Here is a 15,336-nt window from a genome sequence, read left to right as displayed (position 1 = left end):
ACCATTACGTCTGACTTTATGTAGAAATGCAGTGCCAGCTGTTCCCTGTGCCAGCTGTTCCCTGTGCCCACTGTAGGGGCTGCAGTCTCTTACTGTGTGTGTCCAAGTAGAGGAGAAAGCCTTACACCTGAACTCCCTCCCTGGGTTCCTGCTTTGGCCATTGTGGTCTTCACCTGGCATCGGTGATCGTTTGGCTAGAGCAGTGGTATTCAGAACATTTTATACGGTTCCCCTGTCCCCCTTGGGTAAAAAGTGGCCTTCCCCACAGTTTAAAGACCATGCACTTGGCTAGAGACTGGTGGCAGGTCCTCCCTTGGGCCCTCCCCCGTCTCACACAGTCAAGTTGCAAGTCAAATCAGCACTCCCATAAAATGATCTTTTTACCCCCATGAGTGCAGCAGCCCACCTGATCAGTGGAGCCATGCACTGGTCATGGATGTGAATTCATTTTGAACCCTTGTGGTAGTACGCTGGCAGTGCTTCTTGCATCACCACAGAGCCTGGCCCCAAAACATCAAGCAGAGAGCACCTGAGAACAACTGCCGGTTTTATATTAGGAAACCTGAGAACCTAACAGAGCCACGTTCTGACGCTTGTCGAGTTACCACATGTAATGAAACATAATAAAATACAATGCTATGGTGAGGCCTCCCTCTGTGGAATGCACTCCAGTGTGCAAGATGCCTGAGGACTGCGAGGAGAGCACAAAAAACGAGCTCTGTAAGGCGAGTTCCTTGGAACACGAGCATGGCGGGGGTTACAGAGCTACTTCCCCGTCAGGGCGTGGCACGAGACATCACAAGATGGCAGGACGTGCAACTACCCTAACATAAATAATGTATCCTTGCGCTTGTCTAGGCATTCAAATGAAGCCACATTGCAGCCCTCCACCTAAACCCTGTGTAGTGACGCACTTAGCCCGCAGTCTTGAAACAGCACTTAAAAAGTCCCCGCCTGGTTATCCAGCTTCCAGCAGACGTGCCTTACCGTTTACTCCGCTGCAGACACTGTGTATGCCCGGTCATATGCACCGAATGCCCGGTTCTTAAACGGGCAGGGCGCACCGCCACCACAGGGAATGACTAATCCCCCACACTAGTGTGAGAAGGGGGTTTAGATTCTATTAAGGGCAAGGAGGCGAGTACTATGCATTACAATCTTTACTCTGAAACCACAGCAGCAAAGAAAAAACGTTTACAAAGTTGTAAAAACAGAACTAAATAGAGTTCAATGTCAATGTAAGGGGGGCTCCCCAATCATCATGTGGACAGGTCATGCCCTGCAGGAGACCAATGAGCAGGGACCCTCCCTTATATAAGTCCTTTACTCCAAACCCAACTCCTCTTTCTGTAGCTGTCTTGAACCAGACGTCCACTGCACAGATCAGATGATAAATGATGAGGACAAATCCAGCGAAGCTCTCGTATCACGCATTCTCCACATCTTGTAACTGTGAGCCCCATTCTTGAGCAGAAACTCAGCTCGTAGCTGTAAGAACAACAAGCAAAGAAGGGTGGGTGGATGGGAAGAACAACAAACCAAAGAATGTTCTCTCTTGAAACACCTGTGTATATGCATACCATAATTGCCACATCATATCAAGGGTGGGCGGGTGGGATAATACTCGCCTCCTTGTCTTTAATGGAATCTAAGCCCCCTTCTCACGCTAGTGTGGGGGATTAGTCATTCTATGGCAAGACAGGAGGCTCACATTATGCAAGTTTGAAGCCCTTGCATCCCATTAGTACAACATGATCACTACAATAGTGACAATACAATTTAAAATAATAGAAGAAAGTGTTTTAAATGTTTTCATGTGATGAATCAGCTGAACGCAAGAGTATTGGCCAAGGCTAGGCTGCCTGAATAACTGTTTTATAAGGCATAGCCGAATCCACAGCAAGAAACCAAACTGGGAAGATGTGCCAATTCCAGCTTTCCTCACAGGCCACCAAACCCAACTGGTTAAAAAGAGGAGGGGGGGGGCACTGAACAAAGTCTTCCTATACTAATAGGTTAGGAAAAAAACCATAGGAGTAATAAAATCCTCTGTTGTCCAATCAAACATTTGAAACACTTAAATTCATACCATCGTTGGGAACCTAGATAGTAAACGAAAGAAGATAAACACTTAGCTCTCCTGGAGATAAAGACAAAATACCCCTTAGGGGGTGAAAGCTTTGTAGGTTCCATCCCATGAGTTAAAGGAAGATATCGTATTAGAAACAGGACATGTCACATAACTGCACTGGGGAACCAAGTGGGAAAGGCAAATCTTCATAAAAGGTAAAATGGTAGTAAAAGGACATTTTATTAACATGTAATAGGACGACCTATCTTGAGCGGAGCTGAAAAGCAATAGACTTAACAAAAAACTGTCCTCAGACATATGTGTATACTAAGAAAGGTATGTCTTCTGGAGGCAGAAGCAGAATGGAAGAGAGGGGCCCCACCTGAAACCCAGCAGCCAGCGTTAAATAACATCCGGACTAAGGAAAGACCCAACCAGGGAACCCTGATGACAGAGAGATATTCCCGAAAAATCCTTGAAACACCAGGGAGAGTTAAACCTGCCAAACCGCCAAGACGGAGACCCTCAGACCTCCTGAGCTCTTGAAGAAGGACTCTGCTACCATGACAAAAGGAAGATATTTACAAAACCTGACCCTTAAGAGACCGAATTAAGCAAGGAGAAAAAACGTATCTTACATCCAATCATTACCATTTTAGTGAAACCTGAACCCCCTTCTAGATGTGCCAGGTGCTTGGACCTTATTCCCTCTCCCATGGTTGATAAATCCCCTAGAGGATCATAAACTAATTGAAGGAGGACCCACTAAATTCCATAGTCTTAGTAAAGACTCTAAACTGCAAAGAAACTGATCACTAAACCATTAAAATGAAGTTGCTCACCAGAAGAGGACTAACCTCTATCTTAGCCAATCTGAAGAATCTTGAAACCCCCAGCACCCTGTGCTGGCACCTTATTACAGAAAAATCTCCTGTGAAAACCCAAAATGTCTACCTGCCATGCAGGTGACTAGGAGAACCAAGTCATTAATTAAATATATCCCAGCCCTCTGGCAATCGCACTGACAGACACCCTCTGAGATTGTTACTGTAGAGATGTTGGAACGCCCTGTGATAGAGGGCCGAAATAACTTGGATGGAAGATGAGTAGCACTCACAGACCCATCTATCTCACCGAGGGATATTGTGCCTTCGCAAAAACCTCCCCCACTTATCTAAGGAAAACCCTGCAACCCAGAAGAAGGCTACCTTGAGGACCACATTAAAGCCCTGCTTTACACCCTTAAAATAAATACACTCTTGCACTTCTAACCAACCCCCATGACCGTGGAAGGGGGCTCCGCTTAACTTAGTGAAATACCAGGAAATTGGTGTAAAGGAAAGTAAACTGATGGGAGGGAAATGCCCAGTGCGAGTTTTGCACTGGTCATGAGCCAGAACTCCTGTTAAAGGAAAAAGGGAAACCATCAGGTGTTATTCCAAGAGGTGTAACATTATGATGAAATCCCCCCGCAAGGATGGCGGGAAGGGGAATGAGGGGGAAAGGACCTTGGGATAATTATCGTGCCCCGTATATGAAAGGTTGTAAAAGAATACTGGGACCACTGTCCCTTCAAACACTGAGGCCTGAGCCTCCGTATGCATGTAAGGCTGACTGGCCTCTCTGGGGATCAGGGGAAGGAAAAAATTAAGCACATTGCCCATAGTAAAATAGCACTTATATAGTGCTACGAGCCCTCAGGTATACGAGTGTTTCATCATTACTACCAACGGTGTGTGGTGTGTGGTGTGAGGTGTTCACTTATCAATCTCAGCAGGATGAAAGACTGATTTAGACCCTTCCAAAATTAGGAACCTGCATCAGTAGGCTCTGCACAGATTTGAAAGCCAGCACTCTATTCGCTGCACTGTAGGAAGAATATATAATGAAAGAAACTAAACAACTCTCTTGAGGGTACAGACCCCTGCTTGTACTCCTCGAGCAGAGGAGAAATTGTAACACACCGCTAGACAATTGGCGGAAACCAGGCCAAGCCTTGGGAGGAAAACCATGGGGCGGGCGCCCAAAAGTTATTATTCAGTAACTCGTCCCTCTGATACCAGCAAGTGCTTCCAACACTCCATCCAAATCAGAATATGGTTGCTCAACTTTACCGTGCAACAAAACTGAACAGTTACCCTCGAGCTGACCTTGTTCCCACCAATAGTCCGAATTATATAATGAATGTCATAATGGGACAAATAGTAAGGGAAACACACCACCTTCTAAAGAGAAAATCAAGCCCTGCAGCCCTCATTAGGGACATAAAGTGTCATTTTTCTCTTCTTCATGTCGAGAGAAAATTCTGCAACTTAATCAACATGGGTACTGAGTGGAGCAATTGTTATTGGGGAAAGAAATGCCTAAGGAAACTGACTGAGTTGTCCTGAAACTAACTAATGTAAAGGGCGACAGAATTTAACTAAAAGACGAAGGTTAACACCTGAGTGATGGCTAGAGAGGAAGGTACAACCCCCCACATGGGTCTGTTTACAACCACCTCCACACACTCTTTTCTTTAAAGTACTTAATGAATAAATAAAGCAAATAATATAAATGATATAAAATAATATAAAAAGCCCAAGGAAGTGGGGCTACACCCCCACAGGGGTCCGAACCCTGGCCCCTTATAGAAGGGGATGCTTACTGAGCTATCCGGGCTACTGACAATCCTGAAAACGTTAATGGGTTCCAGGCAGTGCTTAAATATATTGCTTAGCAAAAGAGTACACTGAGCAAGTGCACCTCCACTGCTCACCCTAGCAGGGCGTGGAACCAGCATTACATGAGGGGTTCACCTCGCAGACGAACACAGGCCAAGCCTGCCACCAAGCAGGTTATGGCACACTTACAGGGAAGGTAATCACCAATGCCATATGCAGCACACAAACCAAGGTGATGACTTTAAGTGAGGAATACACTGAGCAAGTGTACCTCAAACTGCTCACCCTACCAGGGTGTGCCAACCAGCAGTACATGAGGGGCCACCTCACACTAGAACACAGGCAAAGCCTGCCACTGAGCAGGTGATGGCACACTAACAGGGAAGGTAATCACCAATGCCAAATGCAGCACCTAAACCAAAGCTGCCAACTTTAAGGGAGGAATACACTGAGCAAGTGCACCTCAAACTGATCACCCCAGCAGGGTGTGGTAACCAGCAGTACACGAGGGGTTAACCTTGCATTAGAATTCAGGCAGAACCTGAAACCTAGCAGGTTATGGCACACTACAGTGAAGGCAATCACCTATGCCATATGCAGCGCTTAGCAAAGCTGCAGAGTCAGCGTATCAGGCTCTTGAGCGGGCGTGTCGTTACAAATTGTAAAATATCATTATTTAAAATAATCACAGTTAAAAATATCAATTTTAAAATATAAATAAATGAATAAAGTACTGGATAAGGCGGGAAACAAACCCAGGTCCCCCTGCATGGAGAACATGCAGCTCTATCATTGAGCTATCCTGCTTCTGGAATGAAGAATAAACTTTTGCTACCTTACAACACAAGTATATAAACATACCATAATCACTGAAGAGAAAACGTTGGGAAACATTGCAGGCATTTGAACTAACGCTCTCCTGAACTCGTATCCATATCTTAAAACAATGCCACACTCCACCCTGTGTGCGCCAGGTCTGAAGCAGAAGCTTCTAATAGACGAGTGATGAAAATACATCTCCAGCCCCACCCCTGCCTCCAGGGAGTCGCAATCCAACATTTGGCAGAGGCATGCTTAACAAATAGTGCAGTTAGAGGGTGGACGTGAGGGCAAAGTGGTGCCGTGATGTAAATAACACAACCTGTGGGAAAAAGACCCTTTTCCATGAAGCCCAGAGGGCACTTTACTAACGAAACCTGAGAACGCCCATTACTGTTTCCTGACAGGGCAAACTTTGTCCAAACGGAACGAAATAAACTCTGAGTCAGCGAAGTAATGCACTGTACATAAGTGTCAGTGACCTCCGCCGTCGCACGCTGTAGAGGGGCCATCCCGGCCGGTCAAGTCCCAGGAGAGTAAAATGAAGGAACAGGTTAAGCAATAAGGCCCGCGCCCACTGGGTCTGAAGCAAAAGCTTCCGTTAGACCGGCGCGCGACAGGCTTCAATCATTTCCAATGAAATTAACTGTCACTTTTAACGCTCTTAATACACAAAGGCTTACCAGCGCAAGCGCTAATCTCTCAAAAACAACCCATAATAAAAACAACGGCTGCATGCGGCCTTCTAGAAACAATGTTACCATGCAGTAAATTGTCCCCTTAATATACACTTTACATTTATATTTATACAATTTAAGGCCTTAATGTAGTATTAAGGCCTACTACAGACCAACATGTAAGACACAACTAAAAGGAGTGACTTAGCTGTGGTATCAGCAGCAGAGAAAGAGGAGTTTGGTTTGGAGTAAAGGATTTATATAAGGGAGGTCTCCTGCAGGGCCTGACCTGTCCTCCACGATGGATTGGGGAGCCCCCCTTACATTGACATTGAACTCTATTTAGTTCTGTTTTTACAACTTTTTTGTTTGTGAAAGTTTTTTCTTTGCTGCTGTGGTTTCAGAGTAAAGATTGTAATGCATAATATGAGCCTCCTGTCTTGCCATAGAATTGAACTTTCTTAGCCAATGGTGCGGTCATCCACTTCTTAAAGTTCTGGGCCTACGTCCCATTCCATGGATCCTAGTCCACATAAACGTTCCCACTGCGTCCAGAATGGCAGGACGAGGTTTCCGTTGTGTGGTTGGTACCATGACCCCATGTCGCTGGTTTGCTACTTTGGGACCATGTCTACGCTCTGCTTCTCCCCCTTCTGTATGGCTAGACCCCATCTATATGTTATCAAGATGGTGCTCGAGCCTGCAGTGACTATGCACAAGTCTATAAAATGCATGTGCTCCACCTCCTTTAAAAATACCTCTAAATGCAGTTTAAAAAAATTGAAATGTACATTTTATTTTTTATTTCTATGGAATGGTCTGCTCTCTATGCGTGCACATGGTGTTTGCCAATAAAACCAGTCTAGTTGACAGGCCCCTTAAGTTGCATTCTCTGCTTGAAGCCTGGAAGCACTGAAGAATGTAGTCTGAACTGAAGTGTGTCCTGGTGCGAGTAGGAGATGAGACATGAGACAAACACTATGCCCTTTCAGGCAGGTTATTTGTTCTTTGCCTAAAGGGTCTAACGTTTGTAACCTTTGGACGAAAAAGTGTTTATTTCAGTAATAGAAAATAGTGTATTTTTCAGAATTGTTTTCATCCACTGAATCTTGTTCTTTAGAAGGGTAGATGTCGACAAAGCAGCATCCTTGAACTACATTGTATTGCATGTGCTATTGTTAATGTTGAATTTGTTTTTTGTTGTTGCGCAAAACCTAAAACTTTTTCTTTTTTTTTTTTCTTCTCTCAGCAGGTCCATGGCTGTGGATTAAGGCCCCCAGTGGGATTTCTAGACCGGTAGGGCAAAAGACGGACCTGTGGAGGCGAAGAATGCCGAGGAAGAGTAACTTGGTGCTGTGGGGCGTGGTGCTTTTTGTGGCTTGGAACGCTTTGCTTCTCTTCTTTCTTTGGACGAGGCCTGGCACGGATGATCATGGGACCCTGACTAACAAGGTCATCCAACTTGCCCAGGATGCTGAAAAAGAGCTGGAGCGGCAGAAGAACCTGTTGCAGCAGATCCACGACTACAGCGCCATCTGGAGCCGCCAGCGTAAGAAACTTGCCACAACCAGGTCACCAATTGCCCATGCTGCCGTTCCACAACCTGCCATCAAGGGACCTCCTGCCACCAAGCCTTTGCAGCAAACCTCTGCCCTTCCCCAGCCGGACAACACAGTCATTCCTGTTTTGGTCATTGCTTGTGATCGCAGTACCGTCCGGCGGTGTCTAGATAAGCTGATCCAACACCGGCCCTCCAAAGAACGTTTCCCCATCATTGTCAGTCAAGACTGTGGCCACGAAGAGACTGCGCGGGTTATTGCCAACTATGGTGATGCGGTTAGGCACATTAAACAGCCTGACCTGGCAGACATCCCTGTCCCCTCCGACCATCGCAAATTCCAAGGCTATTACAAGATTGCAAGACACTACCGCTGGGCACTCAGCCAGGTGTTTTTCTCCTTGAAGTACAAGGCGGCCATTGTTGTGGAGGATGACCTGGAGGTGGCACCAGACTTCTTTGAGTATTTTGGAGCCACTTTCCCCCTGCTGCGTGACGACAGTAGCCTTTGGTGTGTGTCTGCCTGGAATGACAATGGCAAGGAGCAGATGGTGGACAATCAGCATCCAGAGGCACTCTACCGCACTGACTTTTTCCCTGGCCTGGGCTGGCTGTTGCTCGCCGACCTCTGGGAGGAGTTGGAGCCAAAGTGGCCTAAAGCTTTCTGGGATGACTGGATGCGCCACCCGGACCAGCGGAAAGGGCGGGCCTGCATTCGGCCAGAGGTCTCGCGCACCATGACTTTTGGCCGCAAAGGGGTCAGCCATGGCCAGTTCTTTGACCAGTACCTGAAGTTCATCAAGCTGAATGACCACTATGTGCCTTTCACTGAGCAAGACCTCTCCTACCTCAAGAAGGAGAACTTTGAGCAGACTTTCCTAGCGGAGGTATATGATGCCCCCGAGGTGCGGGTGGAAGAGTTGCTGGGCAATCGGCGTAAGGAGCTGGGGGCTGTTAGGGTACAGTACTCAAGCCGCGATACCTTCAAGGCCTTTGCCAAGGCCTTGGGTGTTATGGATGACCTCAAGTCAGGCGTGCCGAGGGCCGGCTACCGCGGCATTGTCAGCTTTCTCTTCCGTGGCCGTCGGGTCTTCCTGGCACCCCGACGTGACTGGACAGGTTATGACCCAACCTGGAGCTAACACCTTGCAAATGTGATGGGACTCTTGCATTAAGGAAGAGCCGCTATCATGGATAGGTGTTGTGGACTCTGTGGCATTCAAGTGCTTTTGGGAGTTTGAAGGGACAAGAGTAGATGTTATGACCAGGGAGGGCTGCTGGAATTTGGGGTGGGTGACATTGTGATAAGAGTTCCAGATTTGTGAGCAGTGTGGTGGTAGTGCAGGGGCTGTCTTCATCACCAATGCTGCCATCACAATACAGGGTGAACCAAGGACAAATCAGGTGGGGATTTACCTGCTGATCGGAGCCATTTAAGCTTTGTTGATGGAAATAATGTTTGGGTCTGTTAAGCTTGTTCGGGACAATCTTGCACATGTCCCTCTGCTGACGAGTGACACTCATGAGACCCATGGATCCCCGAGTTTGACTCTTCCTGCACAGGTCACACCAGAAAGCAAGGCAGAGTCATTCTTGAATCCCTTTGTTAATCGTAGCCGTGTCAAGTAAAATGAGGCAGAGCTGGCACTGCAGGTGACCAACTATACCCATCTGCCTTGTTCTGTTGGTGGTAGCATTTTTCATAGCTGGGATGTTCTGGCTAGCTGTTGGAGGCAGTGCTTGCCCCAGGCTTGTTTTCTTTCTCAGTCAGCAGAAGGTATTCAAAGATTGTGAGAAAACGGAGCCTCGAATTTAAGATTACTGTACTGGGAGGGGATTGGCCTAGATCACATTCACAGGGTATTAGATTTGTTCACTTGTTGCTGCCTCCAGCTCATGGTGGGGTAATGCCAACCCTCTCTGCCCTCATTCCTTGGTAAGTTTGCCAAACCAAACACCAAAGGACCACTCTTGCCAAATACTTAATTTTTACGAAACTATATCGACTGGTACGAGGGTTGACTGGATACCAGTATAGTAATGGGCATTCAGAGAGAATGAGAGCAGGATACCCACAGACACTACTTTTCATAGCCCTCCACCAATGGGCATGTCAAAAAAACATCCAAACATGAAGCTCTGGCACCGCTGTTTTACAACTGATCAAGGTGCATTGATATCCTTTTCCCTGCTTCTCATCGCCTATAGTTGACGTCTTGCATTTCGAAGGGTGGTGGTGGCATCCCAAAGCTTACATGCTTAATTGGATACTTTGATATTCAGGGCCCCCTAAGGGAACACAGTTTCAGCTTGAGTGTGTGTTGGAACTTAGCAGGGTGTGTCTTTAGCCTTGGCACAAATGATGGATGGAGTCAAACCCCTTCTGGTGGGGCCAGCCATGTCCAGTTTGGCAGTACTGGGTGGAATGGTGGTCTCTCGGTTTCTTACCCTGAGAAATGAGATCATTATCCTGGGGGTCTGCAACTTGTACCCATTATGGCTTCCGATCCAGTAGACGTGGCTGTACTCCTGCACACCCTTGGTTGGAATTCTTTCTATGCCCTGTACAGAATGGAATCAGTTGGAAGAGGGGGCGGGGAGGGGAGGCGATGGGGGGACAAATGAGAAAAGCTCTAGTTTCACATGGTAGGGCTCTGATGGATTTTCATGGTAGATATCATGACCACCATTTGCACACTGGGGTGGCAGTGGTGGATCTTGGACTCCCTTCCACTGTCTACTCAACCTCTTTCTACACAGTTTACATCCGACGATGCTTTTTTATGCTGGATATGTGATTTGTTTTGATATTATGTGATGTTGTTTCTCCCCCAACTGGATGGGGACGGAAGGGCTATTCTCTGCTCTCCCATCCATCCCAGCCTTGTTTTTTTTTCAGTCCATAGATTTGTCACAAACCACAACAAATAGCTTTTTTGAAGGAGTGTGCTTCACACAGACCACTTACACCTCTTTTGGAAAGAGGGTGGGACACAGGCCCCAAAAAGGCTTTTACAAAATAAAGTTAAACTTGGCATTTGACTTGCTTCTCCCATTTGTTCGGCTCTTGTTCTGGAGTGGTGGAGTGGCCAGGGACAAAAACGGGGGCAGAGGCTGTTCATCCCTCCTCTTTTGAACTCTTGCACCCTGCTTGGCCTACTTTGTGTAACTGGGCTCCAGCCCGTCATGAGCACAGGGCTGTTGAGAAAGTTTTGTTGGGACGGAGATTTCAAGTTAGAATTGTTGGGATGAAAATATTTTCACAAGCTTGCCCTAATTGGGCCGCAGCAGGGTAAGTAAGCCGTTCTATGGGCTCTTCTTGGCATGCTGTTAATTTAACCTTAAACATGGATTTTGTCTTTGACCACATTTGAGGAGTCAGAAATGAGAGACAAACACAAAGTTGTAATGTCTTCAATGTTGGACATTTTATTAAAATAAAGGGGTTTGAAAATACATTTCTATCCCTATCCATCCGAGTTTCCCTACCTATGAAATGAAAACTAGGGAACTGTTTTTGTCTTGTCATCCAATTTAAGCAGTCCTTGTGTCCAAAACGTATCTGACCCTCACACTAAAATTGAAGAAGAAAATGTGCAAGGTAAATGCCTGTGTTTAAAACTTTGAGTAATAAGTGCAAAAACTAAGTATATGAATCCAAAAGAGCAGGCCTTGGATCCAGGGGACCGTTCCCTTCCCATGACGGTATAAAATGTTCAGTTCAATCAACAGTTCCTTAGGAGTGATATAAATGTCTTTCATATAACACCTCCTTAAGATGAAAATGTCTCTTCCAAATGTTTGATGGTTTTCAAGGATGGTAAACTATCTCTTGGCAAGTTGAGCAAGGATGGTTTCAGTATTTTCTCTGGGATGATGAAAACATTGTCCTTCCCAAACACCTATTCCCCAGGAGTAGTGGAAATGTCTCTTGTGCAACACTTTCTCAAGAATGTCAGAGTATCTTCTCAAGGCAGCTTATGATGTTTGTAAGGATGACGGAAAAAGTGTCTCTTTCTACTCAGAAAATTATTGATGCAAATTTCCTGGTATACTCCCTTGCCAGGAACTCGTTTTACAATGTCTTTTCTATTTATAAACATTAGCAGGTTTACCTGGTGTACTCCCCTGCCAGATATTTTATTTATTTATTTATTTATTGCATTTGGCTCTACACCCAAACCCTTGGGTATCACGGTGTAGGTTACATATATCTTCGTTTTCATGTCAGGGTTACTTACATTTTAAGTTGCAAAAACAGTACAGGCATATATACATATTGGCTATCATATGACATAGCAGTGATCTAGTGGTACTAGGAGGGTTACAGGCTCCGAGGGAGGAGTTAGTGCTGGAATTTAGTAATTGTTGAACAACCACGTTTTTAGTTGTTTTTTTAACTTTGGTAGTGAGGTTTCATTGGACAGATGGGGCGGAAGAGAGTTCCAGATGCGGGGGCTGCAGTGGGGAAGCTGGTGTTACCTGCTTTTGTGGTAGTGAAGCGTGGGATATGCAGCTGAATATTTGCATTGGATCTGAGAGTTCTAAGCAAGTCTTTACATACAATGCATCTATTGAGATAGGTGGGAGCAGTGTCAGATAAGCATTTGTGGGTGGTGGTAAGTGTTTTATGGAGGATTCTAGCATGAACCGGGAGCCAGTGTGCATCTCTTCTGTGTTGTGTGATGTGTTCTCTTCTCTTAATGCCCAGTGCTGCTCTGAGGGCTTTATTTTGTATGAGTTGGAGTTTAGTTAGGTTTTATTTGAGGTACCTAGGAGTAGAATGTTGCAATAGTCTATTTTTGTTAGGATGAGGGCTCTAGCAAGTGTCAAGCAATTGTCTGATGATAGGAGAGGCCTGCTTAGTGTGATGAGTTTGGCAGTATAGGCCGTTGAAGAAGTGAGGGCGCTGATGTGATTGTTCATGGTGAGATTAGAGTCCAGGTGTACTCCTAGTGTTTTAACTTTCTGGGAAATAGTAATGGGTGTACCATCAATCACTATGGTGTTGTAATCTGGGTGGAGTTTGCTGAGTCTATTTTGGGAACCAACTATGAGAATCTCAGTTTTTTTCTCCATTAAGAAAAAGGCTGTTATTGGCCATCCAGTTTTGGATGTGGGAGTATATAGTGTTGATGGTGGGTGTGTCCTGCTCCAAATTGCCTGTGATGGGAATAAGGATATGTGTGTCATCAGCAAAGTTTGTGTAGATTACCCCCAAGGCATCTAGTGCTGTGAAAAGTAACTTAGTGTAGGTGTTGTAGAGGGTGGGAGAGAGGCATGATCCTTGTGGTACTCCTAGTGGTACCAGAATGGGGTCCGCTGCAACTTCCCCTAGGGAAACTCTTGAGGTGCGATCGGAGAGGACAGATTTTATCCAGGTGGTGGCGTTCTGGGAAAAGTGGAAGTTGGTGGATAGGGTTTGGCATAGTTTGTTGTGGTCGACCAAATCAAATGCAGCTGACAGGTCTAGGAGTAGCAGGATACACAGTTTGCCAGAGTACCTGATAGCATCCATCTGTTTTTTTAAGTCCAAAAGGGTGAACTCCGTACTGTGATTGGGGCAGAAGCCTGATTCTTTCCCCTAGTAGGTGATTTTGTTCAAGATGGGATTGTACTTTGGTATAGGCTATTTTGTCGATGATTTTGAGGAGGAAAGGCACCGTTGTTATTAGCTTGTAATTGGTGGGGATTTTAGGGTCTAGCGAAGGTTTTTTAAGTGGGGTGTGACCCAAGCTACTTTAATGGATGCTAGTATTTCGCTGGAATTAAAGGATACATTCACAAAACTAGTGATGGTGGGTGCTAGCGTGGTGGCGCAGTCTTTGACTACTTTAGCTGTGGTGCTGTCACCTTTGCAATTAGACGGCTTAAGTGAAGCTATTGTTTTGAGGATCTGATCGGTGTGACTTGTGCAAAGTGGAATTCGGGTACGCCCGAGCTGGTGATAGTAGTCGAAGGGTGGGGAGTCCAGATGGTAAGATCTAGTAGTTTTTTTTGCACGGCTATTTTATTCTGGAGTGTGGTCACTTTGGAGGATAGAGCGTCCTGAATAGTGGCGCACCAGGCTTTACTAGGACTATAGGGCTGGTGGGAAGAATGGGTGATTCTAGTTCTCTGATAATGGTAAATAGCTCTTTAGTGTTGGAGGCTGCAGCGGCTATACGGTCATTGAGAGATTCTGCTGTGTAAGAGAGTACACTGTGTTTATAGGTTTTGGATAGTTGTTGTAGTTTGGTTTGCCGTTCTGGGGTGTTATTTTTCCTGGTTAGGTGTTCTAGCGCTCTTTTTTCTCTTCTAAGTTCTATGAGTTCATTGTTGAACCAGGGGGCGCTGTGTTTATCTTTGCGCACTTTGGTTTTGAGGGGGGATACTTCATCAACTGCTGATTTAAGACATTGGTGGTAGTGCTTGGCGATACTCTGAACTAGTACAGTCCAGTGGTTTGGTGTTGAGTAGGTTGTTGAGAACTGGGTCTAAGTTCTCCGGGGTAAGCTTGCGTGCATTTCTGACCTGGATGGGTAGTGGTTTGTAAGTTGTAGGTGTGGTCGGTGTCTAGCTTTATTTTGAACTTAATTAGGCAGTGGTCTGACCATTGCAATTGGAGGACATCTGCTATGGTTACTGCGGTATTAAGGGTGAGTATCCAGTCAAGGATTCTACCTTTAGAGTGGTAGGCATGTTCACCATTTGGGAAAATTGCATCTCCTGGAACGCTTTTTGGCAGGCTACAGCTTTGATGTCTGCGCGGTCATCATAACCTTAAGTTGAAGTCCCCTAGGAGGATGAATTTTGTTTTGGGTTTAAGTAGTGGTGTGATTAGTAGAGGTAGGTCTATGTCTAGCGTACTTGGTGCGCTGGGTGTACTCTAAACTATTAGGAAGTTGATGGTTTCTTGATGGTTAATGGCTAGTTTGAGAGAGAGTTTTGTATCCACTAAGTACTTCCATTTTACATTCCCTAAAATGTAGTGAGGTTTTGTGGATGATGGCCACTCCTCCAACTATGGCGTCAGAGCGGTCTGCTCTGTGGAGGGTGTAATCGGTAGGCACGGCAAGTGTGATCTGTGGACCTGACGCAGAATGTAGCCAGGTTTCGGTAAGCACTAGGAAATCGAGTTTAATTTCCCTTTAGGGATTCAAAGATCTCCTGGTGTCCTCTCCTGCCTGTTATCACTTCCCCCAAAGACTGGCTGCCTGATGAAACACCTTCACCAGGTCTTCTCACAATCTTTCAATACTCTCTTTCTTGAGTATGACGGTTCTTTCTTCTTCCCTGTTTCATACTCCACTGGCTTCAGTTATTACTTGTTCCAACTTCCCCCACACTGGCATCCCTTGTATGGTGGATTTTTCAAGTTTCCCCCTTCAATTTCATTAATAATGTTCATTGGCTTGTGGCAATGCTTGGTCCAATCTTCCCCATATCGACTTCCACATATGAAAAGTTGTACAAACCTTGCCTTTCAATTACTTATCCTGTAATGTTAATTTGCTTTTCATGATGTTTACTCCAACTTTCCCCATATTGGCATACCTCATATGGAGA

At 45.7% G+C, this 15,336-nt stretch overlaps 1 protein-coding gene across 7 annotated transcripts in view; it reads left to right on the top strand.

The window, feature by feature from the left end:
• MGAT1 (alpha-1,3-mannosyl-glycoprotein 2-beta-N-acetylglucosaminyltransferase) overlaps positions 1-10,830 on the top strand; it is a 160,073-nt gene extending 149,243 nt beyond the window's left edge. For 5 of the 7 annotated variants that reach the window (XM_069634820.1, XM_069634817.1, XM_069634818.1 and 2 more), the window contains one exon: positions 7,480-10,830. In XM_069634820.1, the coding sequence (XP_069490921.1) occupies positions 7,560-8,930 (1,371 nt within the window). In that variant the 5' untranslated portion in view covers positions 7,480-7,559 and the 3' untranslated portion in view covers positions 8,931-10,830. The remainder of the gene's footprint in view (positions 1-7,479) is intronic. The other 2 variants (XM_069634822.1, XM_069634823.1) reach the window with 1 other exon arrangement.
• The last annotated feature ends 4,506 nt before the right edge of the window (positions 10,831-15,336 follow it).

Source organism: Ambystoma mexicanum, chromosome 13, assembly GCF_040938575.1.
Source record: "Ambystoma mexicanum isolate Mex_15411 chromosome 13, UKY_AmexF1_1, whole genome shotgun sequence".
Lineage (NCBI taxonomy): Eukaryota > Metazoa > Chordata > Amphibia > Caudata > Ambystomatidae > Ambystoma > Ambystoma mexicanum.
Note: the sequence above shows the minus strand (reverse complement) of the source record. Positions and strands in the feature narration are given on the sequence as shown.